At 39.8% G+C, this 19,200-nt stretch overlaps 1 protein-coding gene across 2 annotated transcripts in view; it reads left to right on the plus strand.

The window, feature by feature from the left end:
• Nucleotides 1-19,200, plus strand: part of grid2 (glutamate receptor, ionotropic, delta 2) — a 517,533-nt gene that overhangs the window by 330,265 nt on the left and 168,068 nt on the right. For both annotated transcript variants that reach the window (XM_053625025.1, XM_053625026.1), the window contains 2 exons: nucleotides 497-550; nucleotides 5,807-5,980. In XM_053625025.1, the coding sequence (XP_053481000.1) occupies nucleotides 497-550; nucleotides 5,807-5,980 (228 nt within the window). The remainder of the gene's footprint in view (nucleotides 1-496; nucleotides 551-5,806; nucleotides 5,981-19,200) is intronic.

Consider the following 19,200-nt stretch of genomic DNA (forward strand, 5'->3'; position numbering starts at 1 on the left):
TGCCTCTTGTCTGTGCTGTAATTATGTTTTATTAGGTCTTTGTGAAAGATTAAAACACTATTAGCACTGCACCAACCATCATACTCTCCAGCTGCTGCCTTTGTTTAGAAACAATATGTTTTATGACACCCGCTTTTAGTCACCTACACAATTACAGATAATGGAATTCAGCCCTGATACAGTGGGCAGGAGAAGCATTGATGGGATAGTAAAAGGGGGTAGAGAAAGAGATGGAGGACATTGTACATGAAGATGAGAAACATCCATGTAAAATATGTAAATGGGAAATGTAGAAAGAGAGAGAGTTGATGAGGATTGCCATGAAAGACAGATGAAGGGAAGTAACAGCATTTATAACCTACAAATTAATGTTCACGCCCATCTGTGCACACTTACATGTATGGATATGTAGTCATACAGGATTTTAATAGTAATTATTTAATGCTTCTATATGTAGATATTCTATCAGTGTACTGACTACTCTTTTCTCTCACAGGTTGTGGAAACCAACTTGATCGCTTTTGATTGCCACTGGATCATCATAAATGAGGTAAGCTTCTTAAATTTACTGGACACTAGACATTACTGATGCAGAAGCAAATATTAATTAATTATTAATTAATAAATTAATTAATAAGCAAATATTAATTATTAATTCTTGTCATCTTAATATCAGACAAAATGTTCAGACAGTGTATTATTATTATTATTATTATTATTATTATTATTATTATTATTATTATTAACCCCTTCAGGGTTTGGTATTCAATTCCTGCAGCCACCCTGTGTGTACAGAGTCTGCATGTTCTCCCGGTTCTCCATCTATGGCTACTCCAGGTCCTCCCCCAGTCCAAAGTCGTGTTGTAGGCTGATTGGCATTTTCAGATTGTCCATAGTGTATGAATGGGTGTGTGATTGTGTGTGTGTGTGTGTGTGTGTGATTGTGCCCTGTGATGGGTTGGGACTCTGTCCAGGGTGTCCCCCACCTAGTGCCCCAAGTCACCTGGTTTAGGCTCCAGGCTCCCCGTGACCCTGTGTAGGATAAGCGGTACAGAAAATAGATGTCTGGATGAATGGGTGGATGGATTGTCAATAAACTCCTCATGCTGAGGTTTATATTTAAGATGTAAGCGAGGGGGAAAGGAAGTGTGTGTGTCTCAGTGCCTTCATAGTGAGGTGCTCTCACATTGAAATGCTTTGCAAGCTCACTTCACTGCTCCATGCTTGTGGCTACCTTTTTGTGCTCCTTGCAATCATTCTTAGTGATAACACTCCCTGATACTAATCTGCACACTCATGTTGGCAGCCATCACGCCCTCTATTAAAGATACTAAGGCCATATGATTTTCTAGCAGGTTAATTGTGTCCTAGGAAGACTCTGTAGTACCTGCTCTTGGTAATATCACAGAGCTCTGCTGGCATCATTGGCATTGTTAAGCGTGAAATACTGTATGTCCAGACCTCTGTCATTTTGTGTCATCTGCTGATTATGCTGACAGTGTAAAAGTAGCATGTGATATCGGAGCATTATTTATGAGTACAAGTACATGAGCATAGTTTCAGACCAGTACCCCATAGCTCTATCTATGCATTCCTTATTATTATTATTATTATTATCATTAGTAGTAGTAGTAGTAGTAGTAGTAGTAGTAGTAATAGTAGTATTAGTAGTAGTAGTAGCATACAATATTTTCATATTGAAAAATACAGTATCTATAGTTAATCATGTTCACTGGTCATGTATGCAAATTAAAATTCCTGTACTTATTGTAAAATATGTCCTCTCATCAGCCCAGTGAGGAAATCTACTGTGTGATGAGTTAAATTGAACAGACATGCACAAGCATATCTATTCTTTCTAAAGAACAATGCCATCCAATAATCGATAGAGCATTTTTTTAATGTAATGATAATTGTATACTCTAACTTAACATTACATAACTTTGGGCTAAAAATAATTGGTATTATGTGCCTATGTTTCCTTATCTACCCTATTTTTGTGGTCAGCTGGTACAGAATCTGGAACAATCCTCCAGAGTCCTGGACCTCAAATCCATTTTTTTTGGAAGGTCATAGCATAGCCGTACTGTCTGCTGCCTTTCCAGGGTTCTTGATTCAAATCAGAAAGGGTTCACTATTTGGAACAGGCTGGAGCAAGGTGTAAACCTATTCATGCAGTGAAGTAGCTCTTCTGGGCCAGGTAATGCGCATCTGCTGGGACTGCTTTAGGTGACGGCTATGAGCACAAACCTTTGTAGATACTCAGTTCCAGTGATTGATTCTCTACATTAATGTCAGTCTTTTCACCCTATGTTGAGCTACATTGTTTTCATTACGACATCAACGGAACTTCAAAAAAATGTTCAGTTCAATGACAATGTCTTAGACAATCTCCTAATCAGGCTTATTTGGTATCTGATATCTAAAATGATTATAATGGCTATGTACAAAACTTTGAGGCACATGAGTTCTAGATAAGGAAACAACCAAAGGCATCTTGCAGACATGTGTAATAACATGTCTAATACATGTACAAATAACAAATATAATATAAATGGTGGAAAATAAAAAGTGGGGAAATTAATTTTCATTGTAAATGACAGAGTGCAGGCATGCACCCATATGAGGAAGAACCCTTGGTTCATAAAACTGTGCTTATGTTAATGATGTGGAACATTATGTGTAGTTTTTAAAATGAACCATTTTAAATTTTTTAAAAAAGGGTTTCAACTGATAACTATCTACGTTTATTAGAAAATCAGGATGTTACAACATATTACTCATAATGATTTCATTTTTCTCAAATGTGGCCGGCGTGTGCCAATAGTTTAATCGTCAGTAAAAATCCACAGACGTTTCAGTGCAGCTTTTCAGACAGTGTATAAATGCAACAACATGTTTATTTTCTGTGGCTGAATCTCAAATCATTATCTCACATCATGTGGGGCACAAAGAAAGTGAATAGGATGTTTTTTTTAGGAATAGGTCAATTTTTACTTGGATCATGGATAATAAATGTAAAAAATCAAACTAATTAGTGATAAGAAAACATTTCTGTGGGCAACTGATTTTTTAAAAAATTGAATACACTATTGCAGAGATTTTTTTTTGTGATAGAGAAGATCTTCAACCAGAAATATTAATCTTGAATCATAATTGTGTTCATCCAGTCAGGTGATTGCAGTAGTATTAGCACCACCTGAATGTCTTGACTTGGTTTGAATGCTACCTGGGCAAAAAGGGAAATTCCACATGAATTACCTATTAATCACTGGATATACTCCAAATCCAGGAGAAAGTGGTTACTGACGAATGAATAAATAAATGTGGGATCACAGTTATTTTGACGAGCCTTACTGTAACATTGCATAGAACAGAGTTATAAGTAAAATCTAATCAGAAACAATATCACATTGTGAGTTTTAAATTATCAATGTCATGACTACTTACATTGCTCATGCCTGGCCTGACTTGACAGTAATCTAAGGGTAGGAAAAACTGACAAAACTGTACCTCTAAACTAGGCCATAACCCTGTAGGCTTCTATTTGTGTCATTCTGATTTAGCTCCACTAATTAAGCATCAAGAGCCTTTTGCATTTGTCAGCTAGGGGTAAAAACAGTAACTGGGCTATGACATTTTCAGGTTCATGTGAGTGTTCCTGCCCTCTAAAGTGCCATCAACTAAGTTTCTGAAGTATGAGTCAACTATGTAGAGGGACTCATATAGCCTCTGTCCTGTGTGCTTGCTTGGTGGTCATCGTTTTTCTTTAAAAACATAATCAACATTTGTAAAAAGACATTACCTTTTTGAAAATGGCAAGCATTCAGGTTGAAAATGGCAAGCATACAGCATACCCACAAGAAGAGTGGAATCAGGTACTGTTTGGCTTATGCGCAGGAAAAAGTTGGTCCTTTCCATGTAGGTGGAACCCCAGCAGCATTATAAAGGTGACTCACTTTATGAAAGCCAGTCACTGGGAATTAAGTTGTCACAGGTAAAATGGCAAATTCTCCAAAGTGAGACTTGTCAGACGGTACGGTTTGGCCAAATCTGCTCCCATCTCATCATCCCTGATCTATGCGTTCTGGCCCACGTGCCACCAAAAAACATGGGTTGCATAAGAGATAGGACAGTGATCGTGTTCCCTTTTGCTCTATTCCCCTTACTTTATGACTGCACTCACCTTCTTCCCTTAGATAAGCACTCATCTGGGAAATATCTATAATATGAATGGCTATTATAAATAGATGGTCTACTTCGTCTCTGGCAGCAGTTATAAAGAGAGTGTGAAAAGGGTGACCTAGGACTAACGACAAAAGGAGGACAGTGACCTTGCTGGAAAAGTAAATAGTTCACTGTTTGTGTATAAGAGAGTTGTTGTGTACCTGGGAGAATTATTGAGAGAAGAGAAAGGCTTTTGGGTCTCAAGAACATTTCTGCTGAAGGATTTATCTTGAACTGAAAGTGTGTCAATGTCAATAGTGCTGTTTTTCCAGCAAACATTGTTCTGTGTTGACGGTATACTTTAGTTTGTCATTGTTTCCCTTGTCAAGTGAGCATTACTATACATGAAGTACCAGTGCAAAAATTATTTACTGTTCTTCCGTAAGTATCATGAGTATTGAAAAGGACTAGTATAAGTAATAGTGCAGATCGTTAATTGGCTAAATGCTTTTGTCACCGAACCATAAATTGCTAAATTGTGAATCGATAGTGTAAATTGCTTTTCTACTTGACTTAATACTTGACTTATCTTCAGTAGTGACTGTCTGCCAAAGATTCTTTCTCATATTAAAGGTTCTTTTTCTGGTAGAGTTAATAGGCAGCATAACTATTTTATCACACATTTTTAAATATTTCATATTTTTCATATTTTTTACCTACAGTGTTTTGTCACTGATAATGCACCATATTCAGAGTTGAGATAAATTTGTGTAGTGAAGATTTAATACTGAAATTGCACACATCAATACTCAGACCTAAATAATAATAATAATAATAATAATAATAATAATAATAATAATAATAGGATGTGCAATTTTATAAGCTTCCAGATAATGAGCATGGCAGTCATATTCTTAAATTAAATAACCAAAATGTGACCAAAATTTTGCAGTGATTAATGTGATAATTACAACTAGGACTCAAGCAAAATTTTGCCAATATAATAGACTCCTATTAAATTATAATAGAGTCCTCCTGTCTCCTGCTTTTATGTTACATCATATTACAGTTGACAGCAATAAAACACTATTTCCTTCTTCAGACAGCATTTTCTATCCCTATTTTTTCATGCATGAAAGCAAGTGCTTTTGTTTAAATGTGGTGATCTAAATGCTACTGAAAAAACCTAACTTGGACATGTCTCCTCAAGAGGCATGTACTCCATGGAGGTGATTTACATATTCTGAATGGGGTGCCCAGAAAATCGAGCAGCTGCATAAACTGTCTCTGAATATGCATCACTTTCCCTGAGTAAATATTGACGTAACTTTTTGACTTAATATGCTGACTCTGAATATGGACCCATATTCCCCAAACATATTTTGAGGTTCAGGGAGAGAAAAGAGTATTTTTACTTCACAACCTCCAGAGAATTCTTCTTACATTAATGAAAACCTTATCTGTTTTGGGAAACTGACACATGTACTCTAGCAGGTTGCAGATAGATCTGTTCTATGCCATACCTTCCTGTCCAGCATTAAAGTGCTAATATTTTAACTGCATGAACACTGTTCCCTTTCTTGTTATATTTAATTATCCTCCCAATTCATTCACATTCATATGTGATTTCTCTCACCAGGAGATCTCAGATCTGGATGTGCAGGAGTTGGTGGTGAAGTCTATAGGACGTCTGACTCTCATCCGACAGACCTTCCCTCTTCCTCAGAACACCAGCCAGCAATGTGTCCGGCACAACCACCGCATCAACAACTCTCTCTGTAACCCCAAAGACCCCAAGGCTCAGACATTAGAGGTACTTCCCTATCTATTCTCTTGTATTCACATCCATTCACATGGATTCACATGCCATACCTGTGTATAAATTCTCATCCTTATCTACTATTACCATATAGTGAACTTTGTAAGTCACCGACAATATGTTAGTTGACTGTATGATGCAAAATTTGTTTGTAATGAATAGGTGAATATTAGGGCTGCACAATTAATCGAATATCGATCGCGATTACGATTTTGACTGCCCACGATTAAATGAACATGATCGACCGCGATATTAGCATTTAAAGTTCGTCCTCCGCTCATAGAAAACTCAGCTGCAGATCAAATCAAGCGCTTCCTAAATTTGCAGCCAATCACCACAGAGTGGTGCTGGGATGATGTCATTTTGTAATGCCAAAACCCGGAAATGGGGTTAGCATTTTAGCACTCAAGCTGCCAGTTTCGCTGCAAGCGCTAGCGCTTGCGCAAGGGGAAATCATGACTTTGCAGATGAAAAAGTTTGCAGATGAACGCAGGGCTCTACAGTGCGACCATTTTACTTGCGTTTGCGACTGAAAAGTACTTTGTGCGACTGTGAATAAATATTTATTCGCACCGGTGCGAGTGATCTGTTCGGAGTTGTATAATACAATCGGGATAAAAACTATCTACTATCTATCTATCTACTAAACTACTATTTTTTTTAAAAGTCCAAAATGCATCTACACCACACAACAGTTACTTTCACGCTGCTTTTCATCACCTCAGTCAACCAAACAAATGTGTAAATACTGCAGAGTAGCCATTATGGTGACAAGAGTAACAATGTACATCATCTGCTTCGCTCAACTTCCCAATCTCACAAACCGCCGTCTTTTATTGTTCCCGCAATATGACCTGAACCTTCATCTGCTCTTGTAGACACAGTGGCATCAGGCGGAGTAAATTAATAATAATGCTAACACTACAAGGTGGGTTTAATTCAAACTTCTTTATGATTGGTGAGGAATTATTTAATAATCAAGATTAGCAACTGTTCAGAAGGAGTATGCTGCTGCTCTACTTCATGCTCTTCCCTAACTCAAATACATAGCGTATTCACTTCATTTAAACTTAAGGTTGCCAGATATCACCAGAAAAGTCAACTCCAGTTACCATGTTTTGATTTAATCCCCAAAAAACAATATTATCAGCAGACATGGCAATACTGTACTGGGGAACCGATCTAAAAGGAACAACTGATAAACAAACAAACAGAAAACTACTAAAATGTAAAGACAGAAAATGTGCTTAGTTAATAAATAAATCATTTATTATAAAAAATAGATATTATAATAACTTCATAAAATATAAATAAAATGAGAAATTAAATAATGTTTAATTACATTGGGTTGCCTCTCCGGGAACTGTCACCTTATCGTGGTGGAGAGGTTTGTGTGTCCCTATGAACCTGAGGGCTGTGTTGCCTGGAGACTTGTGCTCCTTGTAGGGTCTCCCAAGGCAAAGTGGTCTCAGGGGACGGGCCAGACTAAGAATGGTTCAAAGAAACCCTCATGAAGAAAGCAAAGAGAGGAGGAGTTACCCTGCCCGGAGGAAGCCCGACAGAGGTAGGGCCCGACTGCGAGCACCTGGTGGCTGGGTTTGCCACAGAGCCCAGCCGGGCAAAACCCAAAAAAGCAACGTGGCACCCATCCTCTCCATCCTATGGGCCCACCACTCGTGGGGTGAACCGTGGGGGTCGGGTGCGCTGCTACACGGGTGGCAGTGAAGGTCAGGGGCCTCAACGGACCAGACTCGGGCGGCAGAGGCTGGCTCTGGGGACGTGGAACGTCACCTCTCTGTGTGGGAAGGAACTGGAACTTGTGCGGGAGGTCTAGCTCTACCAGTTAGATCTGGTGGGGCTTACCTCTACGCACAGTCTCGGTTCTGGAACCATACTCCTGGATAGGGGATGGACTCTATTCTACTCTGGAGTTGACCAGGGTGTGAGGCGCCGGGCAGGTGTGGGGATACTCACAAGTCCCTGGTTGAGCGCCGTTACATTGGAGTTTACCCCGGTGGACGAGAGGGTCGCCTCCTTACGCCTACAGGTTGTGGGGGGAAAGCTTTGACTGTTGTCTGTGCATATGAACTGAACACCAGTTGAGAGTACTCGGCCTTCTTGGAGACCCTGAATGGAGTTCTGTATGGGGCACCAGTAGGGGACTCCATAGTTCTGCTGGGAGACTTCAACACACGTGGGCAATGATGGACATACCTGGAGAGGCGTGATTGGGAGGAACGGCCTCCCTGGTCTAAACCCGAGTGGGCGTTTGTTGTTGGACTTCTGTGCTAGTCATGGACTGTCTATAACGAATACCATGTTCGAACATAAGGAGGCTCATAAGTGTACGTGGTACCAGAGCACCCTAGGCCGAAGGTCAATGATCGATTTTGTAATCGTATCATCTGATCTGAGGCCACATGTTCTGGATACTCGGTGAAGAGAGGGGCAGAGCTGTCAACTGATCACCATCTGGTGGTGAGTTGGGTCAAGGGGTGGGGGAAGACTCTGGACAGACCTGGAAAGCCCAAACGGGTAGTGCAGGTGAATAGGGAACGTCTGGAGGAGGCCCCTGTCCATGAGATCTTCAACTCACACCTCCGGCTGAGTTTTTCGGGCATCCCTGTGGAGGTTGGGGGCATTGAGCCTGAGTGGGCAATGTTCAAAGCCTCCATTGCTGAAGCTGTGGTGGAGAGCTGTGGTCTCAAGGTCTTAGGTGCCTCAAGGGGCAGTAACCCTCAAACATCGTGGTGGACACCAGTGGTCAGGGAAGCCATTTGAGTGAAGAAGGAGGCCTTCCGGGATGTGTTATCCTGGAGGACTCCGGAGGCAGTTGCAAGGTACCGACAGGCCCAAAGGGCTGCAGCCTCTGCCGTGAAAGAGGCAAAGCAGCAGGTGTGGGAGAAGTTTGGAGCGGACATGGAGAAGGACTTTTGGTCGGCACCTCAGGAAGAGGAAATGGGGAACCATCCAAGCTGTGTACAGTAAGGATGGGACGCTGTTGACCTCAACTGAGGAGGAAATTGCACAGTGGAAGGAACACTTTGAGGAACTCCTGAATCCGACTAACATGCCCTCTATGGTAGAGGCAGAGGTGGAGGCTGATGGGGGATCATCGTCAATTTCCCTGGTGGAGGCCACTGAGGAAGCCAAACAACTACACAGTGACAAAGCCCCGGGGATTGATGAGATCCGTCCAGAAATGCTGAAAGCTCTGGGTGTGGAGGGGATGTTTTGGATGACATGCCTCTTTAACATTGCGTGGAAGTCGGGGACAGTGCCCAAAGAGTGGCAGACCGGGGTGGTGGTTCCCCTGTTTAAAAAGGGGGACCAGAGAGTGTGTGCCAATTATAGGGGTATCACACTTCTCAGCCTCCCTGGTAAAGTCTACTCCAAGGTGCTGGAACGGAGGGTTCGGCCAATAGTTGAACCTCGGATTGAAGAGGAACAATGCGGATTCCGTCCTAGTCGTGGAACAATGGACCAGCTCTTTACTCTCGCAAGGATCATGGAGGGGGCCTGGGAGTATGCCCATCTGGTCTACATGTGTTTTGTGGATCTGGAGAATGCGTATGACCAGGTCCCCAGGGGTTTACTGTGGGAGGTGCTGAGGGAGTATGGGGTGAGGGGTTCCCTTCTTAGGGCTATCCAATCGCTGTACGCCCAAAGCGAGAGCTGTGTCTGGATGCTAGGCAAAAAGTCAGACTTGTTCCAGGTCGGGGTTGGTCTCCACCAGGGCTGCACTTTGACAGTAATCCTGTTTGTGATATTCATGGACAGGATATCGAGGCGTAGTCATGGTGGGGAGGGGTTGCGGTTTGGTGGCCTGATGATCTCATCGCTGCTTTTTGCAGATGATGTGGTCCTGATGGCATCATCGGTCCGTGACCTTCAGCACTGACTGGATTGGTTCTCAGCTGAGTGTGAAGTGGCTGGGATGAGGATTAGCACCTCTAAATCTGAGGCCATGGTTCTCAGCAGGAAACCGATGGAGTGCCTACTACAGGTAGGGAATGAGTACTTAACCCAAGTGAAGGAGTTCAAGTACCTTGGGGTCTTGTTCACGAGTGAGGGGACATTGGAGCGGGAGATTGGCCGCAGAATCGGAGCAGCGGGAGCGGTATTGCAATCGCTTTACCACACCGTTGTGACGAAAAGAGAGCTGAGCCGGAAGGCAAAGCTCTCGATCTACCAGGCAATTTTAGTTCCTACCCTCACCTATGGTCATGAAGGCTGGGTACTGACCAAAAGAACTACATCATGGGTCCAAAAGGCCGAAATGGGTTTTCTCAGGAGGGTGGCTGGTTTCTCCGTTAGAGATAGGGTGAGAAGCTCGGCTATCTGAGAGGAACTCAGAGTAGAGCCACTGCTCCTTTGCGTTGAAAGGAGCCAGTTGAGGTGGTTCGGGCACCTGGTAAGGATGCCCCCTGGGCGTCTCCCTAGGGGGGCGTTCCAGGCATGTCCAGCTGGGAGGAGACCTCGGGTAAGACCCAGGAAGACCTCCACACTGGCCTGGGAATGCCTCGGGATCCCCCAGTCAGATCTGGTTAATGTGGCTCGTGAAAGGGAAGTTTGGGGTCCCCTGCTGGAGCTGCTGCCCCCGCGACCCAATAACGGATAAGCGGTTGAGGATGGATGGATGGATGGATACTATGGGTTGCATCTAATATCAATTTGACATTAAGCTTAGTTTGCTATCTCCTTAGAAGGCTATTAGCCTTTTTCCTAATATGGATCATGCTTGTGTTAATCTACTTTTAATTAGGACTATTGTTTAAGATATTTAAAAATAAATATTTTATGCTTGTTTATTTATCAATTAACCAACAGTATTTCTCATTGCTATTATTTTAATTCAATTAACAGTGACCATGAGCAGAGACCTTACATTTAACTGTTTATGACAGACCTCCCGATTAAGGTTTAAACAAAAAAAGATTGGTATCTGGATCGGTATCGGCTGTAAAAATCCTGATCGGAGCATCCCTAATGAACACCATTAAACTAAAGCGCTTTGCATCTGGCGGGTAAATGAACTCACCCAATCACATCCTATATGAGATTATTCAGATATATAAACAATATACACAGAGCAGCTCGAGAACTGGCTCCAGCCCAGAACCATGACAGTGGAAAATGTCTAATAGTGTAGCTTTAAATATATTTAAGAGGAGCAGATTTCAAAAACTGAACATTGATGTTTATTGTATTTGTTTGCAAGGTGGAACAGGTTAACGGTTGTTTTTTTTTGCATACAGTCTGTAAAATGAACTGAAAATATTAAATTTAGCATATCAGAAGGTAAATTAATTTGTCATGGCTCACACTATGTTCCTAAATTTTGTCATAATAAAGCTGTCAGCATTGAAAAGTAATTAAAACATATATGGCTCCTCCCCAAAACACAAGGATCTTTGTGCAAGACATCTTCCTTGCACTTTCTAATCGGCAGGCAAGTAGAGATGCCTCCCTGTTCTTATTAGATGGATATTAGTGCCCTACAGAGCCTGGGATGCCACAGAGAACAGAGATTTTCCTCAGGGTTCGATACTTTCTTGACAACAAAAGATAACTTTCCCAAATATAAAACAATAAATCAATAAAATAAAAATAATATCACTGACCTCACTTTTAATTAAATAATTAAATGCGGTCTCATTTTGCTCAGTCCTTAGAGTACACTTGTGTACCAGTGTTTTGACTACTACTAGTAGTCAAAGTAGTTAGTAGTAGTTTGAGACTACTACTCTCTGGTCACTTGATTTTATTATGCATAGAATGTGTGTGAGTGTGTGTGTGTGTGTATTCATGTATGTATTCATATGTGTATGTTGGAGCAGTAGAGAGTGGTGCATTTAGTCTAGGCTTGTTTGGCAGGATTGAGGGAGAACAGATCAGAGATCAGAAGCTCAGGCCAGAAGAAGCCCAATTTCACACAGCTCTGGAGCGTATCATCTCCTGTCCCTCTGTGTTTCTCTCTGTGTCCGACACCCTGATTCCCCCCCCCCCCCCCCCACAATGGCTCCCTCTGGACCAGTGATTATGTTGGCTCCTGCTTCCTGCTTTCTTTCCCCCTTATCCAACTACCACATCATGAATCTGTTGGTCCTAAAAGAGAAAGAATTTCCCACAACCTTTGAATCAACTCCCCACTGTGTCCGTGGTGTGTGATGGAGAGGAAATCACAGTGTGATCACAGTGTGATTTCCTCTCCAAGATGAAAACTTACAAGAATTGGGAGAAACCACTGAGCAAATTCAAACATAATGATGGCACCACTCCATAACAGACAGGATTGCCAGTCAAGGATCTTTTCCAGGATTGCCGCTCTTTTTGCCAGTCCACTATCTGGATGGTTCCCACAGGGCTGTTAAGGTAGACTGGAGTGTCCTTGTTGCAAACAGCTTTGGTATCTCTGCTATAGCCTTGAGGGTGTGTGAGTCATTTTTCTTTAGTGTTACTTATTTTCCAGAGCATAACTGACACTGCGAGTTGAGTAAAACTCCATTAAACACATTAGTTGAAGTTTTGCAGAAACAATAATAATAAATCCTTTCAGAAATGGTGCTGTTACCTTTATTTGGATTTTTGCTGTCAGAAGGAGTGGGCTAAGATGGACACAGATGCGGTAAGAGTTATTCATTGAAAGGCTGGCAGACAAATTCAAATCATTAGGCAAAATCAAGGTCAAAGAATAGGCTATAGTCAGGCAACCAGCTAACAGAATACACAGGGGAATATCAAGATACAGTATGAAAACCAGAAAACAATCAATGCTAAAACCAGAGTAGCGATCACAGAAACAAAAGGGTTAATAAGTTCAGATACTAACACAAACTGAGTGTTACTTAGCGCTGAATGTGGTGTGAAAGTCTCTTTTAAATGGTGGGGTGATTAGGAAGAGGTGAGTGTGATAAAAAGTCCGGTGAATAGGAGCAAGTTAGTGGTAGTGGGTTTTGGGAAGTGCAGGCCTGGGGCAGCCATGTTTGTAGGCAGTGGTGCATTCTGGGAAACTGAGTTTGTTGGTGGAGTTGACTTGACAACTGCACAGGCCATCCTTTTTAGTTCAAACTGTTGTGACTCATTAATTCAGGTGTGGTTCACACTAAAACAAGTCATTTTGTTTTGGCCACACTAGCATTTTCAAGTTCTTTCCACCAAAATTGGTACAAAATGGCATGTTGGCCATGCAAACTGGGTATCTGGTGCATGTCTGTACATCAGTTCCACTATTTTCATTTGTTCTGACAACCTGAGCATAGAACACACTGTATTTTTTTTTTTTCATAACTCTGGATTGCTTCTATAATGTACAAAGTATTCAAACGTTGCAATAAGTTCTACAATCTTGGAACTGTTCAGATCACATGACAATCATACATCAGCGTTTTCAGATTTATCCATTTTGGAAAAAGGGTTATGTAAGATGTATTGTATCAGTAATCAAACATGTTTTAATGTCATATTTTTTGCTAAGGCAAAACGGATAAGAAAAGTTGTCAACTATGCCTCAATTAACAATAATCACAATGTTATTCATTCATTGGAGTCTGGAGCTTCATTTATGCAATGCAGTATATACAATCAAATAAGGTTTATCAGCACGATGAAAGGATTCAAAATGAGCATAAAGTGGCAACAGTTTTAGCACTTCATTGAGCTTTTTACAGCTAGCCATTAAACACAGGCAGAGCCAAAACAAAGACGTTAATATAGAACAGCCGAAGACTTTCTGCCCTTCAATTTTGCCAAGGGCACAAACACAACAAGCTTTATAAACTCATGTTTATAAATAATGGACTCACTAATTTTGTCTGTGATTAGGACAGGTCAGCCAGCAGCCAATGACACAGATGGAATTTGAACACAGGGGTGTGACAACAGGGAAAAAATGCTGCTGGAGTGGCTCTTTAACCCTTGTTAAGTTTAAAATCAGGTTAAAATGTATGCAAGTACCGTACATTTACATGAGAAAAAGTCATTTGTAAGTCAGCTATGTAGTCACGTATTTAGGACATAATGTTTACATTCATATATTACATTTTTGGAACAAAAAATGACATTTACCACTTGGGATGACAGTACTGACACTTCACATACACAGAGACTTTGAGAAATAATGAGTAGCTTTATTTTATAGATAATTCAACTTAAAAAGTGTTACATGACTTGCATGGACATGCTTGTGAAATTTCATATTTAAACTCCATGCTAGAAAAATTCAAATAAAAGTTAGAAACAATGCCTTCTCTTCCCTTTGGCAATTACATATTCTCAGTTCTGTGTGAAAATGACCTCAAGGTCGATTATATTTTAATTTTCACATCCACCTGTCAGTTAGCCCCTCAGGGTGGAGCCACAGTATGCTAAGCAGAAAAAATCCATCTGAAACAGACTATATAGTAACTGTATACTAACCCATGGCATCCACGTGTAAGATACAGACCAACATGTTTAGACACAAATGAACAAACAGTATAAAGTATCAAGGGTTGGATGAGACTACTGGTGTTGCGTGATGTCAAGGCTTATCCAAGCCATGCAAAAATGAAAATAATAATAATAATAAAATAGCACATCTGTTTCCAGCATGAAAAACAAGAATCATGGTGTGATTTGGACATTGATGGAGTGCTGTGTGGCGTCAGAGCCCAGAGAACTTAGCTTAGTGCTGTCCTTAAAAAAAAATACACATATTTATTTTCTGATTGTATAGGGAAACATAGCATGAAGTTTGGGTAACACATTTTAATTGTATTTTTTTTTTGATGATAATGTTTATTTTAATTTATTTATTCATTTTCATATGATACATTTACATGTGATTCATTTTCATGTGATTCATTTACATGTGATTCATTTACATGTGATTCATTTACTGATTTGCTTCTCTTTAAATCCAGTTTTAGACTGTGATATTACAAAGGTCTTTCCAGATTATTACTTGCCACACTGTATGAGATAACCCCAGTAAAACTGCCTGAATTCTATAATATAATTTGTTCACCATGTTAGGTTTAAATCCTCTAAAAACAGATTTGCAATTGACTAACATTACTCCGTTCCAGTTCACATCCTTCAAAGCAGTGGCATGTTTTGATAACTCTCACAATCCCCCAAACACACACACACACCCAAAGTCTCCATAAAAAAACAAAAATGAGACAGCAGTGTTTCCCACAATAACCAAAAGTTGTCCACAATGTGAAAACAACTCGGAGAGTAAGCTGAACTAACCAACAAAATTACCAAGACAAAAAGTTCCAGTAAGAGAAAAAGCCCCTACTGACTTCAAGTCTGATAAACAGTCTGCGCACAATAACAAATATAATGTCCTTAACTTTTAAAGACTTGTAACAAATAATATAACAGTGTAGGACGTAAACCCGAGGAAAAAACACTAATATAATTAAATAAACAGAAACTCTAACCCAGTCAGAGCCTCAAAACAGAGAACCACATTAATACCGAAGTAGATTTAAGAGGAGTGAGTCCACAAAATCTAGGTGAAGGATTGCAACGACAATATCTTCAATAAAAATCAAATACTGTAGAGCTGGAAGGCCAAGTGCAAAAAATAAAAGAAGAGCGAAAAAGACGCCGCTGTGTAGGTGATGCAGTTCACCCCGATATCAAGAGTTTAACATAGTCTCCTGCTTCCTCCGCTGAAATAAAGTCCTTCTGAACATCGTTATATGTAATTCGAAGCCGAGCTGGGTGAAGTATTCCATAGCAAGCGCCCTCAATACCACGAAGTTGACACCGGACCTCGTTAAATGCGGCCCGGGCCCGGGCTATCTTGGCTGTGTAGTCAGGGAAATTAATTGTAATTTTAATTTAAGATCACATATATGACTGGGAAATAGGAATTTGAGGTTTAACAATACACCCAGTCACAATTCGATTTGAATTAATAAACTAAATGTACTATTTCTTGTCAAGAAAATGTACTACAGACTCTCCATATCTTAAAATAAATAAATATATTTATAAATGATCCCACATATTTGATTGAATAAATAAAGTTTCTGAGCTCTGTAGCAGTGCCTGAGGCATCATTTAGAAATAGAATGTCTAAAATGCCTGACTTCTAAGGCCTGTTTCTTGGGCTATCAGCCCCAGGGTGCTCTCTATATATTTTAACTCTATGGGCTGCATAGAGTGGGACCTCTGGTGTTCAAACACTGCAATTGCATTAGATGCATAACTAATACAGGGTGTCACTAACGTCTCCATACATAGGGGAATATGTTTGCCAGCAGCATGTTGGTTGTGCCTTCATCAGAGTATGTTCATGAACGTCCACTTCTCATCCTTCTTTTGTCAAAGGCATTCTTAAAGGCTATATGGAAAGTATATGTGTGTGTGTGTGTGTGTCTATATATACATGTGTGTGTGTATTTTGTGAGCTTCACAAAATGGGAAGTGGCTATAAGAAAATAGCACAAGCATTGAAAATGCCCATTTCCACCAACAGGGCAATAATTAAGAAGTTCCAGTTAACAGGAAATGTTATGAATCAACTTGGAATTGGACGTGTGTCTATATTGTCTCAACGCACTGTGAAGATAATGGTTCTAGTGGCCAAAAAAATCCCCAAGGATCACAGCTGGAGAATTGCAGAAGTTAGTTGAGTCTTGGGGTCAGAAAGTCTCTAAAACTACAATCCAAAGTCACCTACATTACCACAAGTTGTTTGGAAGGGTTTCAAGACAAAAAGCCTCTACTCTCATCCAAAAAAAAAACTCAAGCGTCTTCAGTTTTTCAGACACTACTGGACATTCAAATGGGATCAGGTTCTATGGTCAGATGAAACCAAAATAGAGCTTTTTGGCAATAAACACCAGAGGTGGTTTTGATGCACACAGAGAGGTAGCCATATGGAAAAGTACCTCATACCCACTGTTATATATGGTGGTGGCTGTTTAATGTTTTGGGGCTGTTTTTCTGCCAGAGGACCTGGACATTTTTTGAGGATACATGGTATCATGGACTCCATCAAATATCAACAGATATTAAATGAAAACCTGACTGCCTCTGCCAAAAAAAACTTAAAATGAGCCGTGGTTGCATCTTCCAGCAGGACAATGATCCAAAACATGCATCAAAATCAACACAAAAATGGTTTACTGACCACAAAATCAAGGTCCTGCCATGGCCATCCCAATCCGCTGACTTGAAACCCATAGAAAACCTGTAGGGTGAACTGAAGAGGAGAGTCCACCAGCATGGACCTCGACATTTGAAGGATCTGGAGGAATGGTCTCAGATCCCTTGCCATGTATTCTTCAACCTCATCAGGCATTATAGGAGAAGACTCAGAGCTGTTATCTTGGCAAAGGGAGGTAGCCCAATGTATTGGCTAAAAGGGTGCCAATAATTGTTGCACACCTATATTTCACAAACATATTCGTTTGTGGATAAACCTGTGTTGCATTTGCAATTGTTAATCTATAAGAGCAGTGTATTTTTGTAAATTATTTTTAAAAAAGATGGCAAGGTTAAACAATAAAGACAATTTTTCAGATCATTATTTGCTCTTACCGAGGGTGCCAATATTAGTGTTACCCTTTTATATATATATATATTGCTCCCAATGGCAAGTTGGCGCCTTGCTATATATATATAGGTGAAAAATTTTGGAAGAGTGGAAATGTGTGGAGACTTTTGGGACACCCTGTAGAATGCTGATTCCCACAATGTGAATCGCACATTTCGACTAAGCGCATTGTGTCACTATGCATCATTATACCCCTAATAGAAATGTTTATTACAATACATTATTACCATATTGTATTTTTGTTGAATTCTGACTGTTATTCATATGCTCCAAGACAAATGAACAATTCATTTCTTTTTACTAAAAGTCTCAAGAAAAGAATTGAGAATAAAATATGAGCAAAAAAGGCCGTGAAATTCTTTTAAAAATCTTTTTGTTCAAAAAATTCACAAAAATACTTAATTATTGCCCTGATGGTGGAAATTAGCATTTTCAATGCTTTAGCTATTTTCTTACCGCCACTTCCCATTTTGTGGAGCTTATCAACCTTTTGCCGCACATCACAGCTATATTCCTTGTTATTACCCATTGTTATGAATGATTATGTCCTGTGAATGAATTTTAATGAATTTGGCCTGTGTTACCTCATACTTATACCCTTGTGAAACAGGAAGTCATGGTTTCCTGTTCCTAGTCACCCAGGTGTACTATTTTTATATATATATATATATATATATATATATATATATATATATATATCAATGGGAATATACTTCAAATATATTTTTCTCATATGAATTCATAAGGGTGCCAATAATTGTTGCACACCTATATTTAACAAAGATTTTTTATAAACCTGTGTTGTGTTTGCAATTGTTTGATATCAATGAGAGCAGAGTTTTTTGTGAATTTTTTTAACAAAATATTAAAAGGTTAAACAATGAAGACAATTATATTAAACTGAATGGTGTTTTGTGTTTTCAAAATGTGTTTTGTTTCATATGTTATATATTTCTGCTTATAGCATGTCACATCAATGCAAATGTACATGCATGGCTGATTGTTTGGGTGTAACTGCTGGAAACTTTGGCAAGGCAGTGGGATGTAGGGTAATATAAATGTGCTATAATAATAAGTCAGATTAAAGATTTCAAAAGTTATTTAGATTCATATAATCAGGAATCAATAATAACAACACTACATAATTCAGAAAGTAAGATACATTATGATTTACTGGGCACAGCAGCCTGACAAATGAACTCAACAGAACTCAATCACATAATCTTACCAAGCTTCACATGATCCACAAAATTTTAAGAGCATTAGATAAAAACTGAGGTGAGTTAATTAAAGGGAAGCTAATCATCAAAGATTACCTGAGCCAATAAGATATCCACTGGTACTCAGAGAACTGGGTTAAGAGAGAAATCATCTTGGGTGGTATCTGTTATCTTGACAGCTGCTATGGTTTTTTTTTTGTCATTTTAAAAATTACGCAGGACAAATGCTGATGTCCAGAGAAGTTTGTGAAATTTATTGGTGAATTGGCTGGGATAATATGGAATTAAATTGTTCCAGAAGTGTTGAATGTAATTTTCCATGAAACGAACAAAAATATACAATGAGAGAGAAGAACAACACTAAGCTTCTCTAAGCTTTGTTTTCACTAATCATGGTTTATGAATGCGTTGCCAGAGTTTTAGTTTACACTTTC

Source organism: Ictalurus furcatus, chromosome 5 (genome assembly GCF_023375685.1).
Source record: "Ictalurus furcatus strain D&B chromosome 5, Billie_1.0, whole genome shotgun sequence".
Taxonomy (NCBI): Eukaryota; Metazoa; Chordata; class Actinopteri; order Siluriformes; family Ictaluridae; genus Ictalurus; species Ictalurus furcatus.